Source organism: Oncorhynchus clarkii, chromosome 3, assembly GCF_045791955.1.
Source record: "Oncorhynchus clarkii lewisi isolate Uvic-CL-2024 chromosome 3, UVic_Ocla_1.0, whole genome shotgun sequence".
NCBI lineage: Eukaryota > Metazoa > Chordata > Actinopteri > Salmoniformes > Salmonidae > Oncorhynchus > Oncorhynchus clarkii.
Genome location: NC_092149.1, coordinates 81,881,319 through 81,903,262, shown reverse-complemented (window position 1 = coordinate 81,903,262; position 21,944 = coordinate 81,881,319). Strand labels below are relative to the sequence as shown.

The 21,944-nt window shown below is 44.4% G+C and overlaps 1 protein-coding gene across 1 annotated transcript; it reads left to right on the top strand.

The window, feature by feature from the left end:
* Positions 1 to 231: 231 nt before the first annotated feature.
* LOC139386141 (toll-like receptor 8) lies at positions 232 to 14,507 on the top strand. The gene is made up of 5 exons (XM_071131591.1): positions 232 to 399; positions 9,144 to 12,244; positions 13,089 to 13,160; positions 14,080 to 14,192; positions 14,309 to 14,507. Exons 1-5 carry the CDS (start codon positions 397 to 399, stop codon positions 14,338 to 14,340), a joined length of 3,321 nt encoding a protein of 1,106 aa, XP_070987692.1. The 5' UTR covers positions 232 to 396; the 3' UTR covers positions 14,341 to 14,507.
* The last annotated feature ends 7,437 nt before the right edge of the window (positions 14,508 to 21,944 follow it).

The window sequence follows — 21,944 nt, the reverse complement described above, 5'->3', positions numbered from 1 at the left end:
TTTAACTAATTCTGCCTTTAATCTCTTTATGCATGCCATATGAAAGTATTACAATTAATTAATTACAGAAAGTGGGAAGAAAATCAGAGGAGAACTTCCCTAATAACATGCCCCAACACTGACTACCCATAATCCACCTGATTGAGGCAACCAACCAGCTTGATGAACACATCTGACTAACTATAGCTGCAAGGGGAATTTTAGTTGCACTTCAACGTGTGTTTGAGTAGAGAGGAATTGAGTCATTACACAAGGGACTACATCGATGGAAACAAAAAGAAAATGAACAGTCCTCTGCAGTTTTATTAAACTTTTTTGCTAATTGGTAACTAAACTACCAGGCACAACTTATTTGAAAGGCTTTCAAAATATCACAAGGAATCAACGGTAAACAATATGGTAAGTTTGATTAATTTCAGCTATTATAAATATATGTGGGGTGTGTCTATTTAGCGTATTTAGGGTATTGGCTTTTCGAAAGTGGCCAAATTGATAATGAAACATGAGAAAATACATTACTTTTTAAAGGGGAAGTAGTGATATTTCACAATCGACACATTCACAAATGCCATTTCTATCTAGGCAAACATATTGTAGATAACTAGTATGTGGAAATTAGTAGTATGTCCTCCATCACAAATCTATTGCTATTGAGCTATTGACCATAAAATACATGCTTGTAGGCCAGCCCTTGATCTTTACTCTCAGCTCCATTACATTACACATAAGAGTCCTTGGGTGAAGGCGTCTTCCGTGGTTTAGTGGGGGGGGGGGGGGGGTGTTAAGAGCCCCGACGCACAGTTTGACCATTAACACGGATGGCTTGCAGTACGTTTTTGGAAGCATAAGGACCTCATCTTTGATATATGTGAGAAATAACATCCCACATGGCCAAATATCCACGTTACAGCACGTGTTTACAGAAGACAGACGGAAGACAGAGGAACCACCTGTGCTAAATTAGCTATCTAGCATGCTCTGATCACCTGTGATAGCTATCTAGCACACGCTGATCACCTGTGATAATTAGCTATCTAGCACTCTCTGATCACCTGTGATAATTAGCTATCTAGCATGCTCTGATCACTTGTGATAATTAGCTATCTAGCATGCTAATATCATCTGTGATAATTAGCTATCTAGCACGCTCTGATCACCTGTGATAATTAGCTATCTAGCATGCTCTGATCACCTGTGATAATTAGCTATCTAGCACGCTCTGATCACCTGTGATAATTAGCTATCTAGCATGCTCTGATCACCTGTGATAATTAGCTATCTAGCATGTTCTGATCACCTGTGATAATTAGCTATCTAGCATGCTCCAAATACCTGTGGTAAAGTGCTATATAGAATGCTCTGAACACCTGTGTTACGGTTTTCTTGCGGTGAAGGAGAGGAGGACCAAAATGCAGCGTGGTTAATTCGATACATCTTTAATGAAGATGAACCACGAACAATACAAAAACAATAAACGTAACATGAAAACCTAAACAGCCTATGTGGTGCAAACAAACACAGAGACAGGAACAATCACCCACGAAACACTCAATTAATATGGCTGCCTAAATATGGTTCCCAATCAGAGACAACGATAAACACCTGCCTCTGATTGAGAACCACTTCAGGCAACCATATACTTTTCTAGAAAACCCCACTATACCACAATCCTAATACCTACAAAAAAAACAAGACTAAACACACCACATAATACATAATAAACCCATGTCACACCCTGGCCTGACCAAACTAATAAAGAAAACACAAAATACAAAGACCAGGGCGTGACATCCTGTGTTTAACAGAAGATGGCCACCAGAAATATGTTGTCACTGAAAAATACTGTCGGCTGAAACTGTCATAAAACAGTCTACAGTAAGTGTGTATTATGCATTTGTGAAATGATGTTGATGTGATATGAAAGTAAAGGGTGTTATGTACAGTTGAAGTCGGAAGTCTACATACACTTAGGTTGGAGTCATTAAAACTTGTTTTTCAACCACTTCACAAATTTCTTGTTAACAAACTATAGTTTTGGCAAGTCGGTTAGGACATCTACTTTCTGCATGACACATGTCATTTTTCAAACAATTGTTTACAGACAGATTATTTCACTTATAATTCACTGTATCACAATTCCAGTGGGTCAGAAGTTTACATACACTAAGTTGACTGTGCCTTTAAACAGCTTGGAAAATTCCAGAAAAGGATGTCATGGCTTTAGAAGCTTCTGATAGGCTAATTTACATAATTTGAGTCAATTGGAGATGTACCTGTGGATGTATTTCAAGGCCTACCTTCAAACTCAGTGCCTCTTTGCTTGACATCATGGGAAAATCAAAAGAAATCAGCCAAGACCTCAGAAAAAAATTGTAGACCTCCACAAGTCTGGTTCATCCTTGGGAGCAATTTCCAAATGCCTGAATGTACCACATTCATCTCTACAAACAATAGTATGCAAGTATTTTTTAATTTAATTTTTATTTAACCTTTATTTAACCAGGTAGGCTAGTTGAGAACAAGTTCTCATTTGCAACTGCGACCTGGCCAAGATAAAGCATAGCAGTTCGGCACATACAACAACAGAGTTACACACGGAATGAAAAAAACATACAGTCAATAATACAGTAGAAAAAAAGAAAACAAAGTCTATATACAGTGAGTGCAAATAAGGTCAAATAAGGGAGTTAAGGCAATAAATAGGCCATGGTGGCGAAGTAATTACAATATGGCAATTAAACACTGGAATGGTAGGATGTGCAAAAGATGGATGTGCAAGTAGAGATACTGTGGTGCAAAAGCAGAAAAATAAATAAACACAGTATGGGAATGAGGTAGATAGATGGGCTGTATGCAGATGGGCTATGAACAGGTGCAGTGATCTGTGAGCTGCTCTGACTGACGATTCTTAACGCTAGTGAGGGAGATGGGAATCTCCAGCTTCATTGTTTTTTTTAGTTTGTTCCAGTCAGTGGCAGCAGAGAACTGGAAGGAAAGGCGACCAAAGGAGGAATTGGCTTTGGGGGTGACCAGTGAGATATACCTGCTAGAGTGCGTGCTACGAGTGGGTGCTGCTATGGTGACCAGCGAGCTGAGATAGGGCGGGGCTTTACCTAGCAGAGACTTGTAGATAACCTGTAGCCAGTGGGTTTGGCGACGAGTATGAAGCAAGAGCGTACAAGTCACAATGGTGGGTAGTATATGGGGCTTTGGTGACAAAACAGATGGCACTGTGATAGACTACAGCCAGTTTGCTGAGTAGAGTGTTGGAGGCTATTTTATAGATGACATCTCCAAAGTCAAGGATCGGTAGGATGGTCAGTTTTACGAGGGTATGTTTGGCAGCATGAGTGAAGGAAGCTTTGTTTGCGAAGTAGGAAGCCAATTCTAGATTTCATTTTTGATTGGAGATGCTTAATGTGAGTCTGGAAGGAGAGTTTACAGTCTAGCCAGACACCTAGGTATTTGTAGTTATCCACGTATTCTAAGTCAGAGCCGCGTATTCTAAGTCCAGAGTAGTGATGCTGGATGGGCGGGCAGGTGCGGGCAATGATCGATTGAATAGCATGCATTTAGTTTTATTTGCATTAAAGAGCAGTTGGAGGCAACGGAAGGAGAGTTGTATGGCATTGAAGCTCGTCTGGAGGTTAGTTAATTGACACAGTGTCCAAAGAAGGGCCAGAAGTATAGAGAATGGTGTCGTCTGCGTAGAGGTGGATTAGAGAATCACCAGTAGCAAGAGCGACATCATTGATGTATACAGAGAAGAGAGTCGGCCCGAGAGTTGAACCCTGTGGCACCCCCATAGAGACTGCCAGAGGTCCGGACAACAGGCCCTCCGATTTGACACACTGAACTCTATCAGAGAAGTAGTTGGTGAACCAGGCGAGGCAATCATTTGAGAATCCAAGGCCGTTGAGTCTGCCAATAAGAATGTGGTGATTTACAGAGTCGAAAGCCTTGGCCAGGTCGATGAATTCAGCTGCACAGTAATGTCTCTTATCGATGGCGGTTATGATATCGTTAAGGACCTTGAGCGTGGCTGAGCTGCACCCATGACCAGCTCAGAAACCAGATTGCATAGCGGAGAAGGTACGATGTGATTCAAAATGGTCAGTAATCTGTTTGTTAACTTCACTTTCGAAGACCTTGGAGATGCAGGGTAGGATAGATATAGGTCTGTAGCAGTTTGGGTCTAGAGTGTCTCCCCCTTTGAAGAGGGGGATGACCGCGGCAGCTTTCCAATCTTTGGGAATCTCAGACGATACAAAAGAGAGGTTGAACAGGCTAATAATAGGGGTTGCAACAATTTCGGCAGATAATTTAAAAAAGAGAGGGTCCAGATTGTCTAGCCCGGCTGATTTGTAGGGGTCCAGATTCTGAACACCATGGGACCACGCAGCCGTCACACCACTTGTAACGACCGTTGGTGGAAGAAGGTGAGGACCAAGCTGCAGCGTGGTAAGTGTTCATCATTATTTTAATAAACTGAACAATAAATACAACAAGGAACAAAAGAAACAACCGAAACAGCTCCGTCAGGTGCAAAACACACTAAACAGAAAATAACTACCGACAAAACCCATGTGGGCAAGAGCAAGAGCTAAGTATGGTTCTCAATCAGAGACAACGACAGACAGCTGTCCCGACCAAAAACAAAGAAATACAAAAACATAGAAAAAAGAACATAGAACGCCCACCCTAATCACACCCTGGCCTAACCAAAATAGAGAACAAAAAGCCTCTCTATGGTCAGGGAGTGACAGTACCCCCCCCCCCCCCCCCCCCCCCCCTCCAAAGGTGCGGATTCCGGACGCAAAACCTGACTCTAAAGGGGAGGGTCTGGGTGGGCCCTCTTACAGCGGCGGCTCTTGTGCGGGATGTGGACTGAAGACCCTCGTAGAGGGCGCCACTGGACTGAGGGGCGCCTCTGGACTGAGGGGCTGCGATTCTGGCAGCTCCGGAGTGAAGGGCGGCTCTGGCAGCGCCGGACAAGCGGGAGGCTCCGGCTGCGCCGGACAGGCGGGAGGCTCCGGCAGCGCCGGACAGGCGGGAGGCTCCGGCAGCGCCGGACAGGCGGGAGGCTCCGGCACTCTGGGCTGGAGGGAGACTCTGGCAGCTCCGGAGTGAAGGGCGGCTCTGGCAGCGCCGGACAAGCGGGAGGCTCCGGCTGCGCCGGACAGGCGGGAGGCTCCGGCAGCGCCGGACAGGCGGGAGGCTCCGGCACTCTGGGCTGGAGGGAGACTCTGGCTGCTCCGGGCTGGAGGGAGACTCTGGCGGCTCCGGGCTGGAGGGAGACTCTGGCGGCTCCGGGCTGGAGGGAGACTCTGGCTGCTCCGGGCTGGAGGGAGACTCTGGCTGCTCCGGGCTGGAGGGAGAGTCTGGCGGCTCCGGGCTGGAGGGAAACTCTGGTGGCTCCGGGCTGGAGGGAGACTCTGGCGGCTCCGGGCTGGAGGGAGACTCTGGCGGCTCCGGGCTGGAGGGACACTCTGGCGGCTCCGGGCTGGAGGGAGACTCTGGCGGCTCCGGGCTGGAGGGAGACTCTGGAGGAAGGAGACGGAGAGACAGCCTGGTCCTTGGAGGAGGCACAGGATAGACCGGGCCGTGGAGGTGCACTGGAGGTCTCGAACTAAGGGCCTGCACAACCCGTCCTGGCTGGATGGTGATTTTCACCCAGCACGCGCAGGGCGCAGGTACAGGACGCACTGGGCTGTGCAGACACACGTGGGAGACACATTGCGCAGCGCCAACGCAGGATATCCTGGCCCGAGGAGACGCACTGGAGGTCTGGAGAGGAGGGCTGGCACCATCTGTCCTGGCTGGATCCTCACCCTAGCCCGGCAGATGCGGGGAGCTGGGATGTAACGCACCGGGCTAAGAACACGTCCCGGAGACACTGTGAACTCCACCGCATAACACGGTGCCTGACCAGTACGATGCCCGCCATGGTAAGCACGTCTTGGAGAGCTGTAGCGCCGAGCTGGCACAGGACGTGCAGGGCTAGGGAGGCGCACAGGAGGCCTGGTGCGTGGGGCTGGCACTGTCTTCACCAGACGGCTAGCACACACCTCACACCAGGATGAGTATAGAGAACTGACTCAGGTGACATCAAATCCCAGACACGCTCCGTCGGCGGATGTCGTGCCTCATGCACCAACACAGCAACTCCCTCATTACTCTCTCCTCCAATCTCCCCATTAACTCCTTCACTGTCTATCCCTCGCTTCCGTCGCTCACCTCCAATTTCGCCCTGACCGGCTCTGGTTCCATCCTTGGCTCCTTACGATAAGCACGGGGAGTTGGCTCAGTTCTGACTCCTGACTCTGCCACACTCCCTGTGTGCCCCCACCCACCCAAGATATTTTTGGGGCTGCCTCTCGGGCTTCCTTGCCAGCGATGCCAACTCCTCGTAGTGTTTCCGCTCAGCCTTAGCTTTCCTCCAGTTCCTCCTGTGGACGGAGATACTCCCCAGCCTGTGCTTAGGGTCCCTTGCCTTCCAGTATCTCCTCCCATGTCAATTTCTCCAGATAGCTCTGCTGCTCCTTTGCAATTGTACATGGTGACAAAGAAGGTACTTTTTGGAAAAATGTCCTCTGGTCTGATGAAACAATAATAGAACTGTTTGGCCCTAACGACCATCGTTATGTTTGGAGGAAAAAGGGGGAGGCTTGCAAGCCAAAGAAAACCATCCCAACCGTGAAACACAGGGGTGGCAGCATCTTGTTGTGGGGGTGCTTTGCTAAAGAAGGGACTGGTGCACTTCACAAAATAGATGGTATCATGAGAACGGAAAATTAAGTGGATAAATTGAAGCAACATCTCAAGACATCAGTCAGGAAGTTAAAGCTTGGTTGCAAATGAGTCTTCCAAATGGACAATGACCCCAAGCATACTTCCAAAGTTGTGGCAATATGGCTTAAAACTTCTTAGGGATGCAATCCCGTTAACGGGATCGATATGACAACAGCCAGTGAAAGGGCAGGGCGCCAAATTCAAAACAACAGAAATCTCATAATTAAAATTCCTCAAACATACATGTATCTTCTACCGTTTTAATGCTAATCTTGTTGTTAATCCCACCACGGTGTCCGATTTCAAATAGGCTTTACAGCGAAAGCACCACAAACGATTGTTAGGTGACCACAAAAAGCACAAATAGAGATAAAATGAATCACTACCCTTTGAGGATCTTCATCAGATGACACTCATAGGACTTCATGTTACACAATACTTGTATGTTTTGTTCGATAAAGTGCATGTTTATATAAAAACATTTCAGTATACATTGGCGCGTTACGTTCACTAGTTCCAAAAACATCCGGTGATATTGCAGAGAACCACATCATTTTACAGAAATACTCATTATAAATGTTGATGAAAATACAATTCTTAGACATGGAAATATACCTCTCCTTTAATGCAACCGCTGTGTCAGATTAAAAAAAAAACTTTATGGAAAAAGCAAACCATGCAATAATCTGAGACAGCGCTCAGAAAAAAAAAATATACATCCACCATGTTGGAGTCAATAGAAATCAGAAATCACATTATAAATATTCCCTTACCTTTTATGATTTTCATCAGAATGCACTCCCAGGAATCACAGTTCCACAATAAATGCTTGATTTGTTCGATAATGTCCATTATTTATGTCCAAGTAGCTACTTTTGTTAGCGCGTTTAGTACATAAATCCAAACGCTCGTGCAGGTCCAGCCGAATGTCGGTTGAAAACTTCAAAAAGTTATGTTACAGGTCAAAGAAACTTGTCAAACTTAGTATAGAATCAATCTTTAGGATGTTGTTATCATAAATCTTTAATAACGTTCAAACAGGAGAATTCCATTTTTTGTAGGAAAGCCATGGAACGCAGGTCGCTATCATGTGAAATGCACCTGACCAAGACCTGGCTCTGCCAAACCACTGACTCAAAGAGTTCCCATCTGGCTCCACAACACAGTAGAAGCCTCATTCAAGTTTCTAAAGAGTGTTGACGTCCTGTGGAAGCCCTAGGAAGTGCAACTTGATCCATATCCCACTGTGTATTCACTAGTGACTGGGTTGAAAATCGACCAACCTCAGATTTCCCACTTCCTGTTTGGATTCCTTCTCAGATTTTTGCCTGCCATATGAGTTCTGTTATACTCACAGACATCATTCAAACAGTTTTCTATCCAATACTAATAAAAATATGCATATATTAGCAACTGGGACTGAGGAGCAGGCCGTTTCCTCTGGGCACCTCTGGGCACCTTTCATCCAAGCTACTCAATACTGCCCCTGCAGCCATAAGAAGTTTTTAAGGACAACAAAGTCCAGGTATTGGAGTGTCCATCACAAAGCCCTGACCTCAATCCAATAGAACATTTGTGGGCAGAACTGAAAAAGTGTGTGCGAGCAAGGTGGCCTACAAACCTGACTTGGTTACACCAGCTTTGTCAGGAGGAATGGGCCAAATTTCACGCAAATTATTGTGGGAAGCTTGTAGAAGGCTACCTGAAACGTTTGACCCAAGTTAAACAATTTATAGGCAATGCTTCCAAATACTATCTGATTGTATGTAAACTTCTGACCCAATGGGAATGTGAAATAAAAGCTGAAATAAATAATTCTCTCTACTATTTTTCGGACATTTCACATTCTTAAAATAAAGTGGTGATCCTAACTGACCTACGACAGGGAATGTTTACTAGGGTTAAATGTCAGGAATTGTTAAAAAAAACGGAGGTTAAATGTATTTGGCTATGGTGTATGTAAACTTCTGACTTCAACTGTATCTAGAACTGTATCGCAATTGATAATTGATTCACTTTTAGATGGAGTGTTTGGCTGTTTTTTCTACCAGAGCCAGTCTACCTCTGAAAATATAATACCTTAATACCTTAAGGTCCTTGGATTGCAAGGAGTAATGGTATGCTCCTTAAGAGTACATCTTGGGCTACTTGTTGGTCTACTTCACACAGAGGAGGCTGGCAGACATTCCATTTATTCCATTTCAGCCATTACAATGAGCCCATCCTCCTATAGCTCCTCCAACCAGTCTCCTCTGACTCCACGTTAGTTAGACATCTCATCATGAATCATTAGTCTTTCATTAATCTGTCATTATATTTCCATCCTCACACTTTGTACTTTATATTTCCAGGCTGCTACCACCTGCTGGTTACAGTTGGCATCATTGTTCCTGTGTCACTTCCTGGTCATAAATACCTCATGTACCTTATGGATGCCATGGCAGTTTCCATGTGACATCAAGGTGGTCAATACTACTAAAACCACAGATGACATCATCTTCAATTGTGAGGAGCGTCGACTGAGAAAGATACCTGATGGCATCACCAGGAATGTGACTGTGCTGGACCTATCAGAAAACAACATCCAGAATGTAACTCATGAATCATTTTCTAACCTGGAGAACCTGACCATTCTCAATCTCAACTGGGTCAACAAAAACCATATAAGTCACATTGCCGAAGGTGCCTTCCAAAATCTGACAAACCTGCAGGACCTAAGGCTTAATGGAAATGGCCTAATTGAAATTCCACAAAACCTCCCACTCAGCCTGGAAATACTCATGCTGGACAATAACAAAATCAATTTCTTGAATATGAGCTACCTCTCTGGTATAACACATGTGAAGGAGCTCTTCTTATCCAAAAACTGCTTCTACTGGAATCCTTGTGAGAATAATTTTACTATAAGAAACGGCACATTCTCAGCATTGATTAACTTAGAAGTTTTGACATTGGCCTTTAATAATTTAACTCAAGTTCCAAAAGAACTTCCCAGTTCTTTAAAAACATTATGGCTTGAATCTAACAAGATACAGTATATTGATAAGGATGATTTCTATGGACTAACCCATCTAAAAACCCTTGAATTACAGGGAAACTGTCCACGATGCTCCAATGCTCCATTTCCGTGTGTCCCCTGTCCCAATATTTTCCTAGATATTCATCCTCATGCATTTCATGGCCTTACAGAGTTACAGACACTGCACCTAGCAGGGAACTCACTCAGTTTCATCAAGAACTCCTGGTTTGAGAGTTTAAACAATCTTAAACAACTGTTCCTTTCTTATAATTTCTTGTCTAAGGCTATGACTGAAGGAACATTTTTTAGCTATCTACCAAAGCTAGAAGTTATGGATTTTTCATTCAATTATGATTTATTAGCCTACCCTGACACCCTACTGCTTTCAAGACAGTTTTCTAAATTGATGTCACTTAGAACACTACATATAGCAGGTTATGTTTTTAAAGAAATCCAGTCAGATACTCTCAGCCCTCTCCATCATCTAAAAAATCTGTCAGCGTTAAACATGGGAATTAATTTCATTGTTCGCTCTAATTCTACCATATTCAGAAAATTCTCACACTTGAAACTAATATACCTCGCAGAAAATAGGCTGTATCCAGTTTCAGTGAGCGATTCACCAGGCCGTGTCTTAGGAAGCAATTCAAAGTCGGAGCTGCACAAGTCACCTCTCACTAGTCACTATTCACATTCAATGGATTTTTCCTTTGAGTTAAAACACGGCCTTGTGAAGCAAGAGTGCTTTGACTCTGGTCGAGTGCTGGTCCTTAGTTCAAATAATATCTTCTTTATTTCTCCAAAGCAATTTGAGGGCTATGGTGACATTGCATGTCTGAACCTATCAAGAAATGGATTTTCTGCAGCACTGAATGGGACAGAGTTCACAACGTTACCAGCCCTAACATATCTGGACCTGTCCTTTAACAAGATTGACCTGGCCTATAACAATGCATTTAAGGAATTACACAAACTACAAGTTTTAGACCTAAGCTACAACAGCCACTATTTTGAAGTGTCAGGTGTGACACATAATTTAAATTTCTTGACAAATCTACCGGCTTTGAAAGTACTGAATATGTCAAACAATAAAATTTTTACATTAACAACTAAGCAGATGACAAGCGCATCTTTGAAAGAGCTTCAATTTCGACACAATTTGTTGGCCACATTATGGAAAGAGAGGGACGCCTCATACAACAGACTTTTTAAAAACCTGGTGAATTTAACCTATCTGGATATATCCTTCAACAGCATTGAGAAGATTCCATCAACAGTCTATGACAACTTACCGTATACCCTTCAGAAACTATGCATTAGTCATAATTTACTCACCCATTTTGATTGGGATAAACTGCCTAGTTTCCAACAACTGAATATTCTGGATCTAAGCTATAATTCTTTATATCACATGTCGGCAAATCTCTCCAACTTCACAAATGCACTTCAGATGCTTGACTTGAGCTACAATCGGATTGCTCAACTCTCTGATGGATTTCTTAAGGGTGCTCACCTTCAATTACTTGACCTCAGCCACAACCAACTGACTATCGTCAACGAGACCACCTTCCTATCGGGCCCTGAAAACTGCATGAAAACTTTGTCCTTGCAAGGTAATCCATTCCAGTGTACCTGTGACTTATTTGACTTCATCATGTGGATTAAAGATAACAAAGTCGTAGAGATCCCCGGACTGGCCACTGAGTTGATCTGCAACATGCCAGCCGAAACGAGAGGCCAACCAGTGATACTGTTTGACATTGAAGAATGCGTCAATGACGTCAATGCCTTCCTGATTTACTCCCTCTCCGCTTCCTTGATCATGCTCACCATGGTCATCACCATGGCAGCTCATATGTTTTATTGGGATGCTTCCTATATTCTATACTACCTGAGGGCAAAGCTAAAGGGCTACCATTCCTTTGGGTCCGCAACAACAAACAATCTCTATGGTGCCTTTGTTACCTACGACACCAGAGACCTGTGGGTGTCAGACTGGGTGCTGAACCACCTGCGGGTGCAGCTGGAGGAGAGGCAGGAGAGACACCTGCCTCTCTGTCTGGAGGAGAGAGACTGGGTCCCAGGGGTCCCCCTGATAGACAACCTCACCCACAGCATCCGACAGAGCCGCAAGACCGTTTTTGTGCTGACCGAGGCATATGTCAGGACCGGGACCTTCAGAATGGCTGTGTACCTGGCCCACCAGAGGCTGCTGGATGAAAACATGGATGTGATCGTGCTGGTTCTCCTGGAACCTGTACTGCAGCATTCTCACTTCCTCCGTCTGCGGCGGCGTCTGTGTGGGGAGAGTGTTCTGGAATGGACCCGGACTGCAGCCGCAGAGCCCTGGTTCTGGCAGTGCCTGAGGAACGCTGTCAGGTTAGACAACCAGGTGATGTACAACCAGATGTACTCCAGGTACTTCACCAATAAGTAGAGCACAGGCCAGACCAGAGACTCAAGAGGGACCAGGTAGCTTTCTCACACAAACAGACTGAGCAGTTAAACACAACAACTGCAATCCCTTTTTACAATTTATTTTTATATCCCTTTCTGATTGGATGATTCTGTGCATCTGAAATCAACAATATGTAAATAAATGTTCTATTCATTGCTTTAATGCCAAACAGGGAGGGAGGGGGGGGGGGGGGGGGGGCTATTGGGTTGTGGTGTCAGCCGGTCAGTGGCACTTATGGTATGTGACAGTAAAGACATCATTTTCAAAAATTGTGACAATAAAGACAACATTTTCAGAAATTGTTATGACTCATTATTTTATTATATGAATTATCATTTCAAAAGATCACAAATTCAAAACATTGTATAGGGAATCTCTTTGAACTACGCAGACAGTCACAGCACCAGTGTGCCTTACGATCATGGAAAATGTATTATCTAAAATGTAATCAACGACGTAGGGATCAACTAGTAGTCTTACTACGTTTCTGATGCAAACCAATGAAGTCAGGGTTACCATCTGATGTAATACTGTGTCAATCCACGGGATGTCATTATTGACACAATCACGAAGATTTACCGGTTTACAGTGGACTGGTTTGGGTTGGCAGCAATGCTCTGAAATGGTGCCCTAAATCAAAATGAGATAAAAATTCGTTGTCCAATACGATAAACAAATAAAACCACAACTATTATTTATGCTCTCTCTCGCTTGTAAAGATGACGTAATATATATTTTCCCTAACCAAGTTGTGCAAGAGAGTGAAGGGACGTGACGTCATGCTGCAAATTAGCATATTGCGGAGTATAATACACTTTGATTGACCAGCCCGCCTTTACTTGTGTTCGGCGCCATCTGGATTGAGATTCATCTGTATCCAATACACCTCCGGTGAGTGCGCAAATAAATTATTTATTGTCGTAGGGCCTACATAGCATGTTTAACCAACTAGGTTAACTTCACAGCCATGTAGTATATTCTGTCGTGTAGGCTATAAATGGTCCAACCGCTGCAACAGCCTTAAGCATAAATGCGTAATCAATATATATTGCTCAATGTATTTCTAGATGTTGAAGTCCTATTCAATAGTGTCATTGTTTGTTCTATCACTTGGAAGTTGGTACCCTAGTAAGTGTGTGTCTTGAGTGAAACGTATCAAGAGTGTGGATGTTCTAACGTAGGCTACAATGTTGCCTACAAATATTATCATGTCTTGATTTAGGATGTGCTACAATGTCAATATGACGAAGCAAATGTGCAAATGCTGACCCATTGATGGTCGATGCCACTAGTTAGCCCCAAGCCTGTTTTGCGATGCTGCCAAGCAGGGCGGTGGTTGTTAGACTATTTCGCCTGCAGATAGCTCTCACAGAATGGCACAATGCTGTTCTCCAGATTTGTCGCCAGTCATGAGAACACGTGCTCGTAGAATAAATTGCGTAAAATAATGCAATTTTACGTTGCTTTTGTAAATCTAGGAAAGTAATGGACTAGGTTGTATGTACTCGAATTTAGATGTGGGCTGCTTGCCAGGGAGAATGAAAGCATTTCATCTTACCCCCCCCCCCCCCCCCAACACATGTGCTGTTGGGGATTGTGCTCTTTGTCTACATTTTGGGTTTGATTTGAATGTATGGGCCTATTAAGAGTAACTATGATGGAAGCTGTGCTAAATTGTGTGCAAGGCCCATGGTTTCATAGACCAGGTTTTGTTCATATTTGCCCAATCTGGAATAAATTCTTGCTTTCTCTTTTACATTGAAACCTAAATGTCTAATTGTTCAGTTTCTTTCATCTGCTGTTTGACCAGATCCTCTGCAAAGATGTCTGACAAGCCAGATCTTGCGGAAGTCTCCAACTTTGACAAGACCAAGTTGAAGAAGACCGAAACGCAGGAGAAAAACCCCTTGCCCACCAAAGAAAGTATGTTAGGTTTATTCTACATCAAATGCTGATTATCCTTTGAAATTGATGTTTTACTGATAAGTTGAGACACTGTGCAAACATTAAGAACTAACCTGTTATCACCTTCCTTGCAGCCATTGAACAGGAGAAGCAAGCAACAGCATGAAGCCCAAGCCTCCACTATGCACTGTACATTCCACGAGCATTGCCTTTATTTTCATCTCCTTTTAGCTGTATAACTGTAATCAACACCTAAGTTGCATTGTAATTGGACAAAAGCAGAAGCCTGTACAGCCTCCTCCCTAGAACAACCCCCTCCCTCCCTCCCTTTTACATAAAGTCTGAAAGGAAACAACTACTGACTGGCAGTCTGACTAGGAGGATGTGTTGCTCGTCCCGACTCACTTCAGCGCTCTGTCACCTGTCCCTGCATCCAGCCACTTGTGGTTGTGATGGATCAGCCCAACCAGGGACCCACACTTGACAGTCAGTGTAGTTCAGCTTCTGGCCACCTGTGAAATGCTTTCAAATCAAGCAGTGTTTTGTTTTTGTTACTTGTTCAATTGTTTTGTATAAGTTCAATTCTTGGAATGCACAAGTTTGTTTTGATATGCAATTAAAAAAAATGTAACTGTTTGGCATTGTAATTTTCATTTTGAAGTGCATTTGTCTCAAGTGTCACATTGTACACCTTGTTGTTCATTACACCTCTGCAAGTGTGCCATATTGTGGCTATCCTTTTAGACTACTGGAATTGCATTCTATACCGCTGATTGGCTATGCAGTTACTGTTAATCAGAATCCAAGCGCTGCGTTTCAAACTGCTGGAGTGGTGGCAGTTTAGTCATTTAAAATGCTTCTCCAGAGCAATTTCCTGTTAGCCTTAAACTGGCTAGGTGAGGCAACACTATTTCGGTTAAGTGCAAAGGTGCTGCTAGAAGAGTTTTTTTTTTTTTTTTTTTTTTTTTTTTTTTTTTTTGATGCCGGTGATGTGGCTTCACTGACGCACTAGTGGGCTTTGGTGCACTAAGTGGATGAGCCCTTGGCACAGTGCACACAACTGACCTAGAAAAGCACCATTGGCACACCAACTGGCTTAATGGCCTGCCTGCCCCAGCAAAACAATGAACCCTTGGTCTGGACTTGTGGTAGGAAAGCCACGTTCTTAAAGGACTTATTACTTAGTTGGGCTGGACTTGGGACATATTGCAATGGCCAAAAATGGCTGTTCCCACAATAGTGATTGCATAGCTTCAGTTGTACTGGCTGTTCTCAATGGAGGGGGGGGGGGCATATTGCAATGATGCGTTGTCTGAATACAATCCCTCATCATCCAATAGATCAGCATTTTGGCAATATGTTCTCAATTTCAAAAAATTAGCCACCAATGGAGATGGCTTGTATACTTCAATACAGGTTTTACTGGTCATTAAACTCATCCCCATCCATAATTTGATACAGCTATCAGCAGGTGTATAGTTGGGTTAAGTGGATTGCTGTTAAACTGGTTAGTCTTAATGACAATCCCACTGAAAGCGGCTGAGCTCAAGAGTTTCAGATTTCCCCATTCTTCCTGGACACCATGGTCTCGTACCAGATTAATTTGGTCAGGTGCTTTTGCTGCTTTCAGAACTGGGAACTCTGAGAAATTCTACTTCTGTCCGTTCAAGAAAACTGGGGACTCCTGGGGGGAAGCACGCTCTGACTGCCAATTCTTTTGAATGGTCACCCAAGTCACACATTTGGGCATCATTCTAGAGCTCTGACCCGAAGATCACTGTCACAATTTGACCCCCACCCCCCCTGCCTCTTGAAGGCACTTTGGGGCAACAACCACCCAAGCCACTGCCTATTCACCCCGCTATCATCCAGAAGCTAAGGTCAGTACAGGTGCATCAAAGCAGGGACCGAGACAAAACGGCTATCTCAAGGCCATCAGACTGTTAAACAGCCATCATTAACATTGAGTGGTGCCAACATACTGACTTAAATCTCTAGCCACTTTAATAATGAAAAATGATCACTAGTAATTTTAACAATGCCAAGTTATATGTTTACATACCCTACATTACTCATATGTATATACTGTACTCTATACCATCTACTGCATCTTGCCTATGCCGTTAGGCCATCGCTCATCCACATATCAATGTGTGTATAAGGTAGTTGTGAAATTGTTAGATTACTTGTTAGATATTTCTGCATGGTCGGAACTACACTTGCATTAACAGCTTCTAACCATGTGTATGTGACCATTAACATCTGCTAACCATGTGTATGTGACCAGTAACATCTGCTAACCATGTGTATATGACCATTAACATCTGCTAACCATGTGTATGTGACCATTAACATCTGCTAACCATGTGTATGTGACCAATAACATCTGCTAACCATGTGTATGTGACCATTAACATCTGCTAACCATGTGCATGTGACCAATAACATCTACTAACCATGTGTATGTGACCATTAACATCTGCTAACCATGTGTATGTGACCAATAACATCTACTAACCATGTGTATGTGACCATTAACATCTGCTAACCATGTGTATGTGACCATTAACATCTGCTAACCATGTGTATGTGACCATTAACATCTGCTAACCAATAGGCAGTGACTTGGGTGGTTGTTGCCCCAAAGTGCCTTCAAGAGGGGGGGGGGGTGGGTCAAATTGTGACATCAGTGATGTATGTGACCAATAACATATACTAACCATGTGTATGTGACCAATAACATATACTAACCATGTGTATGTGACCATTAACATCTACTAACCATGTGTATGTGACCAATAACATCTGCTAACCATGTGTATGTGACAAATAACATCTGCTAACCATGTGACCATTAACATCTACTAACCCTGTGTATGTGACCAATGCAATTGGATTTGATTTGATGACAACTCCCAATGAGAAATGAAATGTACTGTAGAAACGTAATCATGCACAACATAGGCTGTGTTTACACAGGCAGCCTAATTCTGATCTTTTGCCCAATGATTTTGCCCGTCTGATTGGTGAAAAGACCAGTTAGTGGCTAAAGATATCAATTTGTCTGCCTGTGTAATGTGGGAATTTTGACTCATAAACTCGGCCAGATTACAGCCTCTGCTAATGATGCCCCAAAGACACTGTCTACCCTCATCAAGCTGTACTGATGATGTCCCCAAATACACTCTGTCTACCCTCATCAAGCTGTAATGATGTCCCCAAACACAGTGTCTGTCTTCCCTCATCAAGTTGTAACGATGTCCCCAAAGACAGTGTCTGTCTCCCCTCATCAAGCTGTAACTATGTCCCCAAATACACTGTCCTCCCTCATCAAATTTTAATCATGTCAAATCAAATTTATTTATATAGCCCTTCGTACATCAGCTGATATCTCAAAGTGCTGTACAGAAACCCGGCCTAAAACCCCAAACAGCAAGCAATGCAGGTGTAGAAGCACGGTGGCTAGGAAAAACTCCCTAGAAAGGCCAAACATTGGAAGAAACCTAGAGAGGAACCAGGCTATGTGGGGTGGCCAGTCCTCTTCAGGCTGTGCCGGGTGGAGATTGTAACAGAACATGGCCAAGATGTTCAAATGTTCATAAATGACCAGCATGGTCAAATAATAATCATCACAGGCAGAACAGTTGAAACTGGAGCAGCAGCACGGCCAGGTGGACTGGGGACAGAAAGGAGTCATCATGTCAGGTAGTCCTGAGGCATGGTCCTAGGGCTCAGGTCCTCCGAGAGAGAGAAAGAAAGAGAGAATTAGAGAGAGCATACTTAAATTCACACAGGACACCGGATAGGACATGAGAAGTACTCCAGATATAACAAACTGACCCTAGCCCCCCGACACATAAACTACTGCAGCATAAATACTGGAGGCTGAGACAGGAGGGGTCAGGAGACACTGTGGCTCCATCCGAGGACACCCCGGACAGGGCCAAACAGGAAGGATATAACCCCACCCACTTTGCCAAAGCACAGCCCCCACACCACTAGAGGGATATCTTCAACCACCAACTTACCATCCTGAGACAAGGCCGAGTATAGCCCACAAAGTTCTCCGCCACGGCGCAACCCAGACAGGAAGATCACATCAGTGACTCAACCCACTCAAGTGACGCACCCCTCCTAGGTACGGTATGAAAGAGCCCTAGTAAGCCAGTTACTCAGCCCCTGTAATAGGGTTAGAGGCAGAGAATCCCAGTGGAAAGAGGGGAACCGGCCAGGCAGAGACAGCAAGGGCGGTTCGTTGCTCCAGAGCCTTTCCGTTCACCTTCACACTCCTGGGCCAGACTACACTCAATCATATGTCCCCAAAGACAGTGTCTGTCTCCCCTCATCAAGCTGTAATGATGTCCCCAAATACACTGTCTTCCCTCATCAAATTGTAATGATGTCCTCAAAGACAGTGTCTGTCTTCCCTCATTATGCTGTAATGATGTTATATATTATTTCACCTTTATTTAATTAACCAAGCTAGTTGAGAACAAGTTCTCATTTGCAACTGCAACCTGGCCAAGATAAAGTAAAGCAGTTCGACACATAGAGCAACACAGTTACACATGGAATTGATAAACATACAGTCAATAATACAGTAGAAAAAGTATATATACAGTGTGTGTAAATGAGATGAGTTAAGGGAGGTAAGGCAATAAATAGGCTGTGGTGGCGAAGTAATTACAATATACCAATTAAACACTGGAATGGTAGATGCGCAGAAGATGAATGTGCAAGTAGAGATACTGGGGTGCAAAGGAGCAAGATAAAAAAATAACGATGGTATGGGGATGAGGTAGTTGGATGGGCTATTTATAGACGGGCTATGTACAGGTGCAGTGATCTATCTGTAAGCTGCTCTGACAGCTGGTGCTTAAAGTTAGAGAGGGAGATATGAGTCTCCAGCTTAAGTGGGTTTTGCAGTTCGTTCCAGTCATTGGCAGCAGAGAACTGGAAGGAAAGGCAGCCAAAGGATGAATTGGCTTTGTGGGTGACCAATGTGATATACCTGCTAGAGCGCGTGCTACGGGTGGGTGCTGATATGGTGACCAGTGAGCTGAGATAAGGCGGGGGTTTACCTAACAGAGACTTGTAGATGACCTGGAGCCAGTGGGTTTGGCGATGAGTATGAAGCGAGGACCAGCCAACGAGAGCATACAGGTCGCAGTGGCGGGTAATATATGGGGCTTTGGTGACAAAACGGATGGCACTGTGATAGACTGCATCCAATTTGTTGAGTAGAGTGTTGGAGGCTATTTTGTAAATGACATCGCCAAAGTCGAGGATTGGTAGGATGGTCAGTTTTACGAGGGTATGTTTGGCAGCATGAGTGAAGGATGCTTTGTTGCGAAATAGGAAGCTGAATCTTGATTTCATTTTGGAATGGAGATGCTGAATGTGAGTCTGGAAGGAGAGTTTACAGTCTAACCAGACACCTATGTCTGGTTAAACTGTCAAGCTGTAATGATGTCCCCAAACACAATGTCTGTCTACCCTCATCAAGCTGTAATGATGTCCCCAAACACAGTGTCTGTCTACCCTAGTCATGCTGTAATGATGTCCCCAAACACAGTGTTTGTCTACCCTCATCATGCTGTAATGATGTCCCCAAAGATAGTGTCTGTCTCCCCTCATCAAGCTGTAATGATGTCCACAAAGACAGTGTCTGTCTCCCCTCATCAAGCAGTAATGATGTCCCCAAACACAGTGTCTGTCTCCCCTCATCAAGCAGTAATGATGTCCCCAAACACAGTGTCTGTCTCCCCTCATCATGCTGTAATGATGTCCCTAAAGACAGTGTCTGTCTCCCCTCATCACGCTGTAATGATGTCCCCAAACACAGTGTCTGTCTCCCCTCATCATGATATTATCTCATGAAACCCCTCCCACCATGACTAAGGCCAGAACAACACATTGTTCTCTGACCTGGGTTTTATAGTGGAGGAGTCCATATCTTTTTTGGACAAGTCAGGAACATCCTGAGGCTGAGATAGTTATAACCTCAACACAGTCCGATCCAGCCCACTATAGTTATAACCTCAACACAGTCTAAACCAGCCCACTATAGTTATAACCTCAACACAGTCTGATCCAGCCCACTATAGTTATAACCTCAACACAGTCTGATCCAGCCCACCATAGTTATAACCTCAACACAGTCTGATCCAGCCCACTATAGTTATAACCTCAACACAGTCTAAACCAGCCCACTATAGTTATAACCTCAACATAGTCTGATCCAGCCCACTATAGTTATAACCTCAACACAGTCTGATCCAGCCCACTATAGTTATAACCTCAACACAGTCTAAACCAGCCCACTATAGTTATAACCTCGACACAGTCTGATCCAGCCCACTATAGTTATAACCTCAACACAGTCTAAACCAGCTCACTATAGTTATAACCTCAACACAGTCTGATCCAGCCCACTATAGTTATAACCTCAACACAGTCTGATCCAGCCCACTATAGTTATAACCTCAACACAGTCTGATCCAGCCCACTATAGTTATAACCTCAACACAGTCTAAACCAGCCCACTATAGTTATAACCTCAACACAGTCTGATCCAGCCCACTATAGTTATAACCTCAACACAGTCTGATCCAGCCCACTATAGTTATAACCTCAACACAGTCTAAACCAGCCCACTATAGTTATAACCTCAACACAGTCTGATCCAGCCCACTATAGTTATAACCTCAACACAGTCTAAACCAGCCCACTATAGTTATAACCTCAACACAGTCCACCTAGTCCCAACTGGCCCTGCCCAGCCCTGCCTAGTGTCGATCCCAGATCAGCCTATCAAAGCCCTGCACAGTACGTCTTCCGTCCTCCTAGCTGCACTGGGCCATTGTTCAGTCAGTCTAGAAAGACAGGAGCAGGAGACCCCCCCCCCCCCCCCTCCCAGTCTGCCTCCTGCTGTGCTGCAGCTATCTCAGACAGTCATCTGACATAGGCACAATGAGAGGCTCCCACTCCGCTGTAATCGCATCATCCAACTCCCCAAACACTCCTTTGGACAAGAATACTGCATGTCTGAGTGTGGAGGAGGGAGTACTGTCTCCCCATGCAAGCTATTACACCCACCCACATACACACCCATACATACACATACCCACCCACACATACCCACCCACATACCCACCCACACATACCCACCCACCCACACACCCACACACATACCCACACATACACACACACACACATACCCACCCACACATACACACACCCACACACATACCCACCCACACACTCACACATACACCCACACATACACACCCACACATACACACATACACACACACCCACACACATACCCACCCACATGCACATACCCACCCACACACCCACCCACACATACACACACACACCCACCCACATACCCACCCACACATATACACATCCACACACACACACACACACACACACACACACACACACACACACACACACACACATACACAACCACATACACATACACACACATACATACACACATACCCACCTACACATACACACACACACACACACACACACACACACACACACACACACACACACACACACACACACACACACACACACACACACACACACACACACACACACACATACACACCAACAGAGATTGGGGTTTAAGGTAAGAGATATGAGCAGCCTGATAAAATACAGCACCAGGAAAGATGTTGACTTCTGCACTGTGGTCAAATACAGCGATGATGCATTCGATCTGCCTGTTGCATTACTTATTTAGGAGCT

Coding starts and splice junctions, on each gene's coding strand:
- LOC139386141 (XM_071131591.1), top strand. Junction 12,245..13,088: donor TCCAGGTACTTCACCAATAA/GTAGAGCACAGG, acceptor TAATACACTTTG/ATTGACCAGCCCGCCTTTAC. Junction 13,161..14,079: donor CTGTATCCAATACACCTCCG/GTGAGTGCGCAA, acceptor CTGTTTGACCAG/ATCCTCTGCAAAGATGTCTG.